A 15316-nucleotide genomic window follows, 5' to 3' on the forward strand; every position below is an offset into this window, starting at 1 on the left:
TTAAAATACAATTTTAAAGTTTTTGTTTTCCTTATGTCCTTTCTACCTATCTTTAATTCTTCTATACAACATCATTCTCTGCCTCCCCCTGAGACTTCAGTCCCTTATTTTTAATGGGTTCCAGAATGACAATCCTGGCTTCAGTAACTGCTTAAGGCTGAGGAGAGGCTTTGATCCTGCCTAGCCAGGTACTAAAAGTCTCCTCTTGACTGATCTAAAGGAGACATAGAGGTTCTGTCTTTTGAAGAACCATCATCTTTCAGTAGTCTGAAAAAGAGGGCAAGGACATATGAGACATTAGCCCATAAAAACAATGAATCATTCAACAGACAAGAATTACAATGCCTAGTATTCTAGCCAGAAAATGATGACTTTTTCCTACCGGCTTGTTCTGGGGAATCAGGATCCCAGGCAGTCACTAAGGCTTATGGCAGTCTGACAAAGGATCTGTTTGTACAGGATCCAAGCTTTCCAAAATAGGCATACTTTCTTCCTCTTTCCATTTTGTATTTCACCAAGGCTATAAGCCTACTGATTGGTGTCGCTCTCACTCACAGTGGGTCTTTTTCACTCAGTTTGGTCGGGTGTCTGTCAGTCATCCCCAGATGCACTCAGAACTGTGCATTACCAATTTGCTAAGCACTTTTGTTTTTGAGACAGGGTCTTGCTATGGAGTCCAGGATGGCCTGGAACTCGCTGTATAGCGTAGGTTAACCTCAAACTCATGGCAATCATCCTGACTCAACCTCTTCTGTGCTGGGATTGTAGGTGTGCACCATCATGGCTGACTTTTAGGAATTTCTTAATCCATTCAAGTTGCCGTACAATTATTAATGGTCACACAGAACAAACATGTTTTCATCAGATTGGCTGGTGCTGAGTTCCTTGATCCTCTTTCCCACTCTGCCTGTGGACATATGGAGTATTTTTCAATTTACTAATCACTTGGCTGTTGGAAAACAATCAGTTTTTAAAAATATTTTTCAATTAGTAGGAAAGCTTTCACTTAAAATGACAAGATATCACTTGAATAATTTAATTTAAATTCTATTGTTTCAGAGATGGGGTTGAGATTAAAGGATGAATCCTTGGGGCAATTGGAATCCAGGTTGTACTTTAAAGGAAGAGATTGGAAATCACTTGGGAAACTAGGTAGGAATGTCTCCATCATTGATGTTAGACTACTGTGCTCCCATTCCCAATGTTGACCAGTGTGAATTTGGTACTTAGAATGGAGATTTAGAGTGGATACTGGTCAGTATCCTTATGGTCACCATGGCAGCCTTCATGACCAGAAAGATTCACTTATAGCATATAATGACAACAAGAACAAGGAGATAGTCTGTGGTGTATGTTTATCACTATTTTCTCTGAAGTCAGTACAAATTGGACGTTTTCATTTTTCTATGTTGTCCAGTGAGAAAGGTATTGCTAGGTAGGAGATAAAAATATGTGCCTGTGAGAATGTTCTGAATTACCTGATGAACTGAGAATTGCCTTCTGTACTTCTGGGTACATTTAGCACCATCAGGCAAATAAGGAAGACTTACCAAGGAAAGGTTATGCTTTCTGGAGAGGAATGTATGGAAACTTGGTAAAGCCAATCTGATGTTTTTAGTAGTGAGTGTTGCTAGGTTTCCCTTTGGACTCTCATTTGCTTTTTATTTATTTATGTTTTGTGGTCATAATAAATAAGAGAGTGTGGAGTGTGTAGATAAAACTGCTTTGTGCTCTGCTAAATGTCTGTGTTATGACTGGTTCTCAGATAGGCATTGTGTTTTCTACAAGAAGAGACTTAGGATGTGAATGTGAAGTCATGGGAGACAAAGTCAAGAGCATTTTATTTTACCTCATTCATGTTTACATGTTTCCACTTTTGTCTCCTTGTATTTTCAAACCGTTTCCCCCACAAGCCTGTGAGTGCTACCCTGCTAACAACTTTCTGTCCTGTTCCTTATTGACACAACATTCTGAGGAGCTCTGATAAATGGATTATTTCTTCTCTTTGTTTCTCTGAATATTATACTTGGTTTGGAAATAGAATTTGTGTACCACCGTATGGATCTTTATTCAGTTTTCCTAGATTAAGAGAGTGCAATACTTTTTCATCAAGTTCTGAAAGATATAGCTATGTTAGGAATGGAAAAAGTACAACTGAAAGCATATTTTGATTTTGAGGTTTACTGATCCGGGCATGAAATGATACTTTGGCAAAGTAAGTATTGAGAGAGACATCTATTCTTACTGTAAAATAGCTCTGCCCTACATTTTATGATGAATAACACTGACTCTTCCAATTAGACTACTTAAACATTGAATTTTCTTTCCCATGCCTTATAAATCACTGACGATGCTGAATCATGGGGTGTAGTTCCAGGTTTGGGGATGGGATGTCATTAATAATGAACTTGGGAAAAATGTTCAGCATCTCTGGTAATTAGAGAAATGCAAAGTAAAAGAACACCAAGATTCCATCTAATACCAGAGAGAATGGCCATCATTAGCAAATAAAAAAATAACAAATGCTGGCAAGGCTGTGGTAAAAAACGAACCCTCATATATTGTTGGTAAGAATATAAACTAGTACAATAATTTGGAAGTCAGCATGGAGATTTCTCAAAGAACTAAAATTAGAAATTCCATATGACCCAGTTGTTTCTCTTCTAGATATCTTTCCCAAAGAGCTTAAGACATCATACTACAGTGATAAATACATACCAATGTTGATAACAGCCCAGTTCATAATAGCTAAATCCTTAAAGCAGCCTATACACCTATCAACAAACAGTTGGATAAAGAAAGTGTGGTATCTATACACAATGGAATGCTACGCTGATATAAAGAAGGACATATTTGACATTTGTAGGAAAATGGATGCACTTGGAAAATATAATTTTAAGTGAAATTAACCAGACACATCAGCTGAAAAACGATATGGTATTCTCAGTGAGTGAGGCAAAGGACAAATAAAGAGAATAATAAAGAATGGAAAGAAGGAGACCGGGGATGGATCTTTTGAAATGGGAATGGGACCAAGAACTCAAGGATGAGGGGTGAGAGGAAGAGAAGGGGAAATAAGTAGAATACAGATTTGTTAAGTACAACAGCCTGACAACCTCAGTGAATATGAAAACTATACCCACAGGCATGAGCTAAGATTAATGATAGCAATATGAATGAAAATGGGAAAGGGAATTAGAGGAGGAGGGAGGGAGAAGTGAAGGAAGCGGATCAAAAGATAAACAAGTTGTATTATGTTTGTGTACGCACTCCCCAAGATGATTGTACACTATATGCGCTATAAACATGCATTAATATAGAAACCTGAGCAATGAATTTTTAGGAAGAACTAAAGGGTGCTATCCTTCCTTCAGTTTGGCATAGCCTGACTTGGCTTTCAATATTTTAGTTACTAAATGACTGCTAGAAATGTCCTGTCTTCCACTGTTCCAAAGTAGTGTATTATATCCTTCAGTGTTTCAAGAAATATCGGAGCAAACAGTCTGATATTCTTTTTTACAGCGGATACGCTTGAGAAGCAACTAGCTGAGGTCATTCTGAGATCATGGCAAATGAAAGACAAGAATAAAAATAAGTGGCTCTTGTGGTCTTCTCAGTTCAGGCGAGGAGGTCTGGAGCAGGCTAGCTTACATGCGCGGAGCAACTTTTGTAAACAGGCCGCGACGCTGGTGATCGGAGAAAGCAGTTCTGTGCTATGCTTTCAGAGAATTTCGTGCTTTAAGCGAGCTTCTCTGGTAATCTCCACTTTGAGATTGCTTGCACCTCTAACGCACCCATCATTATTAACAATTTGAGACCGTTTCCACGATGCCAGTTATCGGAGCCTCCTATAGTGGGTCCCCAATCTACTGCGAAGTGTAATGGCACATGGGGCGGCAGGAGAGAAAGAGGCAAAATTCAGGGGCAGGCAGGGGTCTGGGATGACCAGCTCTTCTGAGGAAACAAAGCCCACAAAGCACCCAGAACCTGGGTATTTATTCTTTACATCTGAGGCAAGGAGAATGAGTGAAGAAGGGCTGGGTGTTTCCGGGACAGTAATGGCGACTGCAGCGGGCTAGGAAGGAAAACAAAGCGTTCTTGCAAGAACAGCGGTGACAGACAGGGTGACAATGAGGAAACTGTGGTTTCCCCAGGTGCCTTATTCTCTTCAGCAGGTCTTATTTTGTCCGGTGAGCATCACAGCAGTCACTACCCCTAGGGCTGCCAGCTGTGACCAAGAAGAGTCGGGAGTTTCCCCGTTCCAATCTGGCTTAAGGGCAGAACAAGGACAAGCTTTAGACATCTCCTAGACTCACTTTATAATTCATGGCCCCAGCAATGAACCACATTTGGAAAATTTGTCAGAGAAATTGTTTACTTTATTAGATAAGTGGATTTTTACTGAAGTGGTGGTGGACAAGGTGGTGGTACTAGAGCCTGGGTAGATCCACGGAGCACCCTAACAGTATAAGGACAACAGATAAATGTTTCAGGTTGCACACCTCAGCTGAGCTGCACGTACAAAGATTAAGAAAACACGAGAATGCATTCTCATAGAATTGCTGCTGGCTTCACCTTTTTGACCTGCCTGCCAGTGAGACTATTTCTTGGTCTCAATAAGACCTACCATGGTGAGTGAAGTTAGTAGTGAAGTTAGTAGGAATGTGAGGGTGTACCATTTGATTACCAAATAAAAAAGAGAAGTCAATCAAGAATAGTTGGAAAATGAATTCTTTTCAATGAACAAGTATTAACATGAATCACTCTTAACTGCAGGTCCGAAATTAGTATGTAAGTTGTCCTAGAGGGGAAAGAGACTTTAAAAAAATTCTATTAAAGAATACTGAACATCAAATCAGTTAAGGGAATGGGCCTCCGTTTCATCCGTGTCCACCTTCACATGGTGAATCAAGAACAGTTTAATCAACTGGACCTTGACTCTATTTTCTCACTTTTGTTGCAGGAAGGACTGAGAAGCACAGAGGCAGGAGGAGCTACACGATTTGTGAGGTCCAGAGCAATACGATTCTCCTACCAGGGTTCTAAAGTCTGTGAGATAAGCTTGACCTCCTCTCTCTGCTTCCTATCTACATTTCCTCTTTAAGTTGGGAGCTTGAACAGTGGGAACCCGATCAGACTGGTACGTCAGCAAGCATTACTTCCAGAGTTTATTCCATGGGCAAGGTTTTTGAAGGTTGGGTGGAGGTGGAAGGCGTTGGCTTCCCAGAGAGAAACGTGTGAGTGGGTGGGAGAAGAGCAGTTCTTCCACCGAGGCAGATTCTGGGTAAGCAGGCTGCTCGAGCAGTAAGCAGCTCCTTCCAGGAGTCTCAGGTGCTTAGTGGCACATCTCCAGCACTCAGAGCATGGGTGAATTGAAGGCAGATACAGCTGGGGTAAGTTTTAACCCTGTACCATGTTTTCCTACTGGTGTTGTGTGTGTGTGTGTGTGTGTGTTTATATGTGCAAAACTGAGTGTAAGATGATGTCTAATTTCACCTTTTCTTTCTTTTGTGCTAATGGAGCTCAAACCAAAGGGTCCTATGACACTGAACTTTATCCTCTTCCCTTTTAATTTTGAGACAGGGTCTTGCTAAGTTGCTCAGGGTGGTCTTACTGGCAATCCTACGGCCTCAGCCTCCCACTTAGGGTAATTGTAGGCTCACCTATTCTTTATTGCAGAAATGTCGACATTAGTAAGAAACAAAGCCTCAGATTTATCTGCTCCATTCTTATCCCTGTCGTTTCAGTTCTAAGACACTTGATCTCCTGCAAGATGAATGAGTAAATAGTCACTGAGCTGAAACACTCAAAGCTATGTGTGTCATTTATTTTTGAGTTTGATAATACAGAAAGAGCAAGAATTTTTGATTCACGGAGATCTAGACTGAATCCTGATCACGTTGTGTAGTTGTAGTACTGTGAGTGTAACTTTTTAAAACTTTAGTTTATTTGTAGGTAAGGAGCAGTATCAAATACACAGTGGCAAGGATTTGTGAGATGTTAGTAAAAGAACCTAATACAGTGCCTGTTGCTTGGTATAAGGATAATAGACCTGCTTGTCTTGAGTTTGTCAGCTGTTCCTTTAGCCCTCTGCTCCTCCCCCTGGGCTCATGGCCTATCATTCTTGACTCCTGCAGTCACAAGTGTCTTCCTACCCTGTTTGTTGTGAGACGTAGCTGTTTGAGCCAAAGCTAAAACTAGCCTAATTCTAAGAATTCTGTGGAACTAATTTCATTTTATGTTAGTATCTCATATTGTAGTTATAGAGGCAGAATATATGTTGGAATATGTGTGTTTACTGCTGAATTGATTTCTTTTCTTCTCTGTGATTTTCCCTTTGTGGTCCAGCGGCTAAAGCCTAATGCCTGCCACCCACTTTAAGTATCTATCTATGCTTTCCTCTCCCAAAATTTATATACTGAAACAGTACTATATGCTAAGCACAGTATGAAGGGCAAAGATTAAGTAATGAAGAATAATAGAAAAAATTCTTCCTTCAGGGAGCAGGATTTGTGGATCATTTATTTGTTCTAGCAAAGGAGCGGTGCAATAAGTCAGTAAACACACTAAGTCAGTAAATTATGCAGTGTATTAAAAAGTATGTAGTACAAGGAAAATAAATAAGGAAAAGTGGAGATGTTATTGAGACAATTTAAAATAGGGGATACAACCAGCTTTCACGGACAAAGTGATGTTTGATCATAACCTTAGGGAAAACAAAAGCAAAGAGCATTTCAAGTGGGAGAAGCACGAAGTGCGGAGACTCGAAGGTGGAGGTGAGCCTTGTGTGTCAAGGGAAAGCAGGACAGTCAGTGTGTCTTTCTGCAGAGTCTGAAGAGAAGAGGTTGGGGAATTGATGGGACTAACCTGTTATGGGTACATGTCTCTTAGGAGGGTGTGGGCCTGATTTATGGTAAAAGGACAGCACAGGCTCATGCCACAAACACTCCTATATTACAAATACTTAGAGCAGAGCAGAGGCACAAACAGGGTGCAGCTGGGAGTCCATTATCGAGTGAATTCAGCCTGGACCAGATTGGTTCCATAGAGGTTGTGAGAAGGGACTTTATCCTGAGCACATTTCAGGAGAACCAACTAAATTTTCTGTTGTGTTTGGTGTGGGAAGCGACAGAAAGGGAAACCAAGGGTGTCTAAAATCTTGGGGGTAATCAGGAAGCCGAAACTGTCATTAAGTGTGGAAGACTATGGCAGAGTACATCTATTTGGGGACTTTTGGAACTATGCTTTGGACAGCTCTGAGTTTGAGATGTATGTTAGATATCTGAGTGCAAAAGCCCAGTGGGATTGGTTGTGGTGGTGCATGCCTGTAATCACAGCACTCAGGAGGCTGAGGCAGTATTGGTGTAAGTTCAAGGCCTGCTTGGGGTACATACTGAGCTTAAGACCAGCCTGAATGACAGAGTGAGACCCTGTCTCAAAAAGTAAAGCAAAAACAAGCAAAAACCCCTAAACCAACAAAAGCTCAGTGGGCTGGGGACCAAGGAGTCTATGCAGCTCTCGGGAAGACTTCAGTCAGGTAAGCATTTTGGGATACTGGTAGAACAGAATTTCAAGTTGCAAAGTACAATGAATCCCTCGACATTCAGAACAGATGAAAAGGAAATAATTTTTTTAAGAAAATGGATCACTGGTGTGCCTCAGCTTTACAAAACCAGGAGGTCCGGAGGATACAGAAAGGATCACCCACTTGAACGGAAAAACAAGGGGAGAGTTTTTGTTAGAGGTGGCAGTGCTGACCTCTGTGAAATTTGCCTCGTGGCTCCGGTGAGCAAGGACAGAATTTGCCATTGACTTCGCTGGTCTTGGTGAGAGAGGCAGGATCCGTGGGAGAGGTGAAGAAGAGCAGAGTGAGGGTGTGGCACGGCGAAGGCAGACAGCACGCAGTGGCTGCCAGGTTTTCCCATCCCCAATCTAGAAGATCTGCCGCCTTCATTTTCCCACTTCTTATTCACCTTTGTCTTACGTTGCCAACTCTATTTATCTTCGTAAGCAATTTTAATTCCTTTTGCAATGGGCTCACAAGCAAGAAAGACAGGATGCTTAAGGAATTTTAATTTCTTTTGCAATGAGTTCACAAGCAAGAAGGACGAGATGCTCTGGCAGATGGGTTTGTCCCCAGCCTGTCTGGTCCAGCACCTCTGGCTACTTCCCTCTGTGTCTGCTGATTGAAATGTAGCCACAAACCTGGCCCTGAGGTGGGTGCTCCCAGGCGCAGCTGCCCACATCCCCCTGGAGAGGCAGACAGAGACCCTGCTGGAGGCTGCCCCTCAGCTCTGATTGCTGGGAGCAGGTAGGGGCTTGTTCTCAACTCCTGGTTAGGTCCACGAATAACTGTGTTTTAGCACCTGTCTTGTTACAGACCCAGAGGAGGGAAAGTAAAAGTCTTGAAGTTAAAAGAAATTAAATAGATTTCAGGGGAAAACAGTGGTGTGAGCACAATGATGAAAAAAAGGACAGAAGAAATCAAGATGAGGAAACATACAGAGCTGTTGCCATCACCTTTGGGGGGCTATGATGATACTGGGAAGCATGCAGGGGCTGAGCTATATGCTTTTTTTTGTACTTGGAGTTGAACTCAGGGTCTCATGCTTGCCAGGCAGGAGCTGTGCCACTGAGCTACATCCCCAGCCCCAATATTTCAAAAGTAATCATGGAATCGGGCAGGTATTTTAGCAAGATTACGTCCTGGTCTTAGGCCATTGGATAACTCAGGTGGCTTAGACTCCGCTGGAATTTGTCGGGGGCAAAATGAGGGCTTCTCTGCAGTGGCCTAGACACATCTTCAGACAGCTGTCCCTTGTTCTTACCATGGGAATGCCTGTCACTGCCTCTTCCTGCCTCTTTTTTATTGGCTGAGATCTCCCCAACTTGGCTTATCAAAACAGTAATTATTTGGGAGGACAAAATATAATTTTGTTTTCCTTTAGGACCGTGCTTCAGTGAGTGAGAGGAGGTGACAGGTGAAGAATGAATAGTTGGGATCCTCTCTTTGCTGTCTCTGCCAGATTGTGGAAAGCAGCACCTTCTGTTCTGTCACTCATGTGCTTTTCAACATTGCTCGTCTATGTTCAGTGCTCACGCACATAACCTCAAGGATCCTGCATTGCACACACTGCATGCACCCTGGAGAGACGTGTAACTTCTAGATTTCTAGGCAGAGCTTCAGTTTCCAGTGTTTTCCTTGCTCTTGTAGGAGCAAGCAGGAAGAGTCTGCCAACCTAACTTCACCCCTTGGACACAGCAGCCTCTGCTGTCAGTAATTTCTTGTCCCAGACAATGGGAGCAGAGTGTCTCAACACCAATAAAATTTTCTCATTTCCCTGTCATAGTCCAGGAGTAGACAGCTCCTTGGTTATAAGTCAGCAAAGTCATAGTGTCACTGCCAGGCTGGAATCTGGACACAATCAACCAGGACACTTGTTTTTATGTGTTGCAATGTCATTATTCCATTGAAGTCATTCATAGGTTGCCAGATACAACATAGGGTGCTTATTAAAATGTGAATAAACAAAAATACACTGGGTATCCTGTACTTTGATGGCTGTGCCCATGTTTTTGTTGCTAACTGTGGCCTCTCTTCCCTCAGTATTCATAGCATGGCCAAGTTCTGTAGGGCCACATATGGAAATCTGGGTCTCATGTCTATGCTGCTGTCAATGCTGATCATGGACACACTTTGGGGGAACTTTTCAGGTCTCTGTGAAAAGACATAAGACTCTGTTCAAATTTCCCAGGGAATCTTGGTCTTATGGATGCATATCTCACAGTGGCAGGACTGGAGTTACTTACTGGTTCTCTTCTTTTCTGTTTATCTCAATGGATGTTGGTTTTTTTCATGAATGTGTATACTTCACTTTCTGTGAGGTAGGTGCAAAATCTTAATTGGTGATTGCTTTAGGCTAAAATAAAAACTTCAGTGCTGAATATGGGGGTAGTAAAGGTGGCTTGGGGAGAAAGAGACCTTACCTCAACAGACCCTTTCTTTTCCTGTACTAGCATCAGAGCATTTTCCAAGGAATATGGTGTCCTATGAAACTCTACATTTTTTGTCAGCTGGGCTTGATTTTAGCAGAACTGGAATATAGGAGTCTATCTCAATTTTTCCCCATGTAGTTCCTCACTCCATTTATCAGTCAGGATGCAAGGTAAAGCTGGCATAGATTAATTCTTTTATTAATCTATAAATGTGATATCCTAGGATTTTTGTTTTTGAATGTAAAATAAAAATATTTTTGAAATCTTGCAGAATACTATGACAAAGCCAAGGAAACAGCCCATTTGGGGGCTGGGGATTTAGCTCAGCGGCGCAGCGCCTGCCTGGTAAGCGCGAGGTCGTGAGTTCTATTCCCAGTACTGAAAAAAAAAAAAAAAAAAAAAAAGAAGCAGCCCATTTGAATGGATAGTCACATTGCAGTTCTTTTACACCTCAAGGCTGACCTGTGTAAACACACACACATGCACACACACACACACACACTTTCACAGTGAGTGTTAAGGGCCAGAGAATTTTTGTTTTTAAAAGATTGGAAAGAAAACCTGAAGATTAAACTACAGTTTGTTGGGTGGAATTTTCTCACCTACTCACAGTGGGGAATTTGAAGGTTTATTTTATAAAGTTATGGTGGTGAATGTTTGTGTTTCTGCACCTCACCCTACCCTCACCACTTTGATCTCAATGGTTGGTGTTGTGGTCTGTGACTCTCGCAGTTCATAGAAAAGGAAGGTTTGCACTTGCACTGACTGGAGGATTTTTTTATGCCCATGTTTTGTACTCTGAGTAACTACTTTAAAGATAATAATATGCAATGTATTAACTATTGTTATTCTCCTATCAGCTTGTTATGAAATTTTGTTTTAACTTTTTTCCATAAAATAAAAAAAAGCAAGTATAGAAAGGAAAATCCCAAACATAAATGTTGTTGATGCTTATGTAATAGTAGTCTGGCGGAACAGAAGTCTTAAATAAAAGGACTGAACATTATCAAGGAGATAAAGAAATTGCTGAGCCAGAGGGAATACTGAAATCATCTTTCATAAGTTTTCTTGGATCTAATCTGTTATTAGATTGACAAGGATGATTCTGGCTGATGGCACAAAATGTTTGAGCACAGAGGTGCTCACAAAATTAAACACTTACAAAGACTGATTTTCTACAGCATGACTAAACATGTACAGTTTTTCTGTTTGCTCATCAGAGGTGACTAAACCATGTTTTAGTAACATGAACAAAATTTGCGATGCAATTTTGGTTTATTCACAACTCAGTAGGCAGGCCTAAGCTGTTGACTCTTGTATCCTGTCACTTTGCTATATTTATCCCATCTAAAAGTCTTCTAGTATTTTTTTTTTAGCATCTTCTAGGAATAGATTCATATCTGCAAATAGGGATAATACAAATTTGTCATTACTGATTTATATCTTTTTATCTCTTTCTCTTGAATGATTTCTCTGGCTAAGATCTCAAGTGCTATATTGAATGAGGGTAATGAGAAGGGAGAAGGGACACACGTGTGCCACTTTGGATTTCAGAGGAAATGCTTGTAGTTTTGGCCATTCAGTATGTTGCTGGATGTGGATTTAAGATATATGGCTTTTATTATTTTAAGTAAAGATCCTTCTAAGTCTATGTCTTTTAAGATTTTTTATTTTGAAGTGATATTGAATTTTGTCCAAAGCTTTTTTCTACATCTTTTGAAATAATGATGTAATTTTTAAATCCTTGGTCCTAGTCAAGGAGATGAAGAAGTTGCTGGGCCAGGGGGCTAATACAGTGATGGATTTGTGTATGTCAAACCATACTTACATCCCTGGGGTAAAACTAACTTCATTATGTTGTGTAATCTTAATGTGTTGTTAAATTATGTTTTCAAGAATCTTATGAAGACTTTCTGCACCCCTGTTTATCAAAATGATCTGTAGTTATCTTTTATCATTGAATACATATCTCAATTTGGTATCAAAGTGATACTGGCTTCAATTAGAAAGCATTCTCTCCCTTCCTATTCTGTGGGAAATTCTGTATATCATTGACATTCTTCTTTAAAGGTCTGGTAAAACTGAGCACTAAACTCATTGATTCTTGGCTTTTCTTTGTTGGGAGACATTATATTGTTGTTTTAATCTCATTATTTTTATTGATATGTTTAGATATTTTATATCCTCTAGGTTAAATTTTGGTAAGTCATATTGGTCTACAAATGTATCCATTTCTTTTACATTATCCAAGCTTTTTGAAATGTAAGTTTTCAGAACAGTTATAGTTGAGTAGTATGCATATATATGTGTGTATATATATATATATATATACACACACACACACATATATATATATATATAAAAATGATTTTCTTTATCCATTTCTCTGTTGATGGACATATAGGCCACTTCTAAGACTCAGCTATTATGAATGGTGCAGCTATAAACATTAGTCTTCATGTGTCTCCATAATATGATGTTTTTATGTCTTTGGAGGATGATATCTAAAAGGGGAAAAGCTGGGTCAAAGGACATTTCTATTTTCAGTTTGTTGAGAAATCTCCATATTGAATTCTAAAATACTAGTTTATATTCTCACCAACAATGTAGAGGGGTTCTTTTCTCACTATGGTCATGCCAGCATTTGTTATTATTTGATTTCTTGTTGATCGCCTTTCTTGATGTTTGCCATTCTTTATGGCATAAGATGAAATCTTACTGTAGGTTTAATTTGCAATTCTGTGATGGACAGGGATGTTGAACATTTTTTCATGTGTATACTAGCCATTTGTACTTCTTCTCCTATGAAGCGTCTATTCATTTCACTTGTCCATTTTTGACTGGATCATTTGTGAAAGTTTAATTTTGTTTTTTGGTGCTGGGAATCAAACTCAAGACCTCATGCTTGGCAGGCAGCATGCTGTGCCCCTGAGCTATATTGCCAGCCCCTGGAGTTTAATTTTTTGAGTTCTTTATATTTTCTAGATATTAGTCCTCTGTCTGAGGAATAGTTTGCAAATAAAATTTTCTAGTCTGTAGGTTGTCTTTTCACTCTGTTAATTGTTTTATTTGTTGTGCAGCTTTTAATTTGATATAACTGCATTTGTTGATTTTTGCTTTTATTTGTTGTGCAATTGGGGTTCTTCATAGAAAGTCCTTGCCTACACCAATGACTTCAAGAGTTTTACCTATTTTATCTTCCAGGAGGTTAAGTGTTTTTATTTTAATATTTAGATCTTTGATATATTTTGATTTTAGTTTAGTACATGGTGAAAGATATGGGACTAGATTAAATCTGCGTATGGATAGCCTATAATCCCAGGACCATTTGCTAAAGTGTCTGTCTTTATTCTAACATATATTTGTGGTCTCTTTATCAAAGATCAAAGAGGCAAATATGTCTAGGGCTGTTTCTGCATCCTCCATTCTGTTCCATTGACCAACATGTCTGTTTTTGTGCCAATATCATGCCGTTTTTATCACTGTAACCTTTTAGCATAACTTGAAATCAGGTATTGTGATGCTTCCTCTTTTGCTCTTAATCTCTGAGATTGCTTTTGTTATTTGGGTCCCTTCTGGTTGCATATAAATTTTAGTGTTGTTTTCTCTAGTTCTGTGTAGAAAGCACAGGAATACCTGTGGAGGTATTTTGATTGGGATTGTGTTAAATCTAGATTTCAGTTTGGGAACAATGGCCATTTTGACAATATTTGTTCTGCCTATCCAGGAACAGGGTGTGTCTTTTCATTTTCTGATGTCCTTGTCTATCTCCTTTTTCAGAGTACTATAGTTTTTTGTGGTGATTTTTTACTTCTTTAGTTAGGTTAATACCTAGGTATTTAATGTTTCTTGATGCAATTGTGAATGGTATTGTTTTTCTAATTTCTTTCTTGGTGAGTTCATCCGTGGTGTACTGGAACACTAGATTTTTGTGTGTGGATTTTTTGTGATGCTACATTGCAGTATTTCATTTCATTAGCGATTCTAAAAGACTTTTGATGGAATATTTTTGGGTTTTCTATGTAGAGGGTCATGTCATATACAAATAATGATAATTTGACTCTTCCCTATATGTAACCCTTTTATTTGTCTCTCTTGACTTGTTGCTCTGGCTATTGCTTTAAGTACTATATTAAACTGAAGGGATGATAATGGGCATCCTTGTCTTGTTTCTGAATTTAGAGGGAAAATTTTCAGTTTTCCTCACTTATGATGATGGATATTTTTGTTTGTTATAAATGGCTTTTATCATGTTCATGCATGATCCTTTTATATTTGTTTCATTCAGAGTTTTTATCATGAATGAGTGTTGATCATATGGTTTTTGTCCTTGGTTCTGTTTATGTGGTGTACTACATTTATTGATTTGTGTATGTTGAACCATCCTTGCAGCCTTGTAATGAAACCTACTTAGTGATGATGTATGACCCTTTGATAATTTATTATATTTTATTTGCCAATATCCCATTAATGATTTCTGCCTCCATTCATTAATGAAATTGGTATTTAGGTGGGCCTTTGTCTAGTTTTGTGATCAGAATGATGCTGGCTATCAGAAATGGGTCTAAGAATCTGTCCATTATTTCAAATGTTCTGATGTGTTGGAATACAGTTTTTCATAATAGTTGCTATTGTCTGACTTTTGGGAAGATGACAGAGTGCTAAGCACCAGAGAAAGAGCCTCTCTGACAGTTGTCATCCAGACCTTGGAATACAGCAATGCAAGGAAGACAAGAAGGAGAGAAGTGGGTCCTCTGGACCCAGCAAGGATCTGAAGCAAGAATTGAAGCCCACAGGGAGAGCAAAGAGGAAAACTTCAGTGAAGAAGAAAGAGGTAGCCAGTGAAGCCTTCTCTCCTGAGTCAGGACTCACTGTGTGGGAGGAGTGATTCAAACCTCAGGACACATGGTGACTGCTTGTAACACCAGAGGCCTCCACAGAGGGATGCAGCAATGAGAGGGAGCAGTGGATGTGAAGGACTGCACTAGCTGGGAGTGAGTGCTGAGGGCTCTGTCCTCCCATGGGAGAGAACAACTAACCAGGAGCCATCTTGGAGAGAGGCAAACTGAGCTCAGAACTCAGAATAGCTGCTGGGTTCATCTAGTGTCTCACAGCTGAGTTCAAGCACATAGAACATGCACTGACAGCAGAGACAAACTTAGAAGTGGCCTTTTTTTCCCCTCTGTCCCCTTATCTTGTTTTTTTCTTTTTTGTTTTATTTTTTTCTCCTTTATTGTTTGATATTGTTTTATATAAGTGTGAATGTGGTTTCTAGCTTCTTTGTGGTTATTGTTCTATTGTGTTCTTCCTTTTTTTATTC

The 15316-nt window shown here is 39.7% G+C and overlaps 1 protein-coding gene across 1 annotated transcript in view; it reads left to right on the forward strand.

Moving 5' to 3' along the window:
* Positions 1–5257: 5257 nt before the first annotated feature.
* The window catches only part of LOC102021900 (transmembrane protein 45A-like), a 45818-nt gene continuing 35759 nt past the window's right edge, over positions 5258–15316 (forward strand). Inside the window, exon 1 of the mRNA XM_005386297.2 lies at positions 5258–5393. Coding sequence (XP_005386354.1) covers positions 5364–5393 — 30 coding nt within the window. The 5' untranslated portion in view covers positions 5258–5363. The remainder of the gene's footprint in view (positions 5394–15316) is intronic.

The sequence above is a fragment of the Chinchilla lanigera genome, unplaced genomic scaffold (assembly GCF_000276665.1).
Source record: "Chinchilla lanigera isolate Chin_1 unplaced genomic scaffold, ChiLan1.0 scaffold00026, whole genome shotgun sequence".
Classification (NCBI taxonomy): Eukaryota; Metazoa; Chordata; class Mammalia; order Rodentia; family Chinchillidae; genus Chinchilla; species Chinchilla lanigera.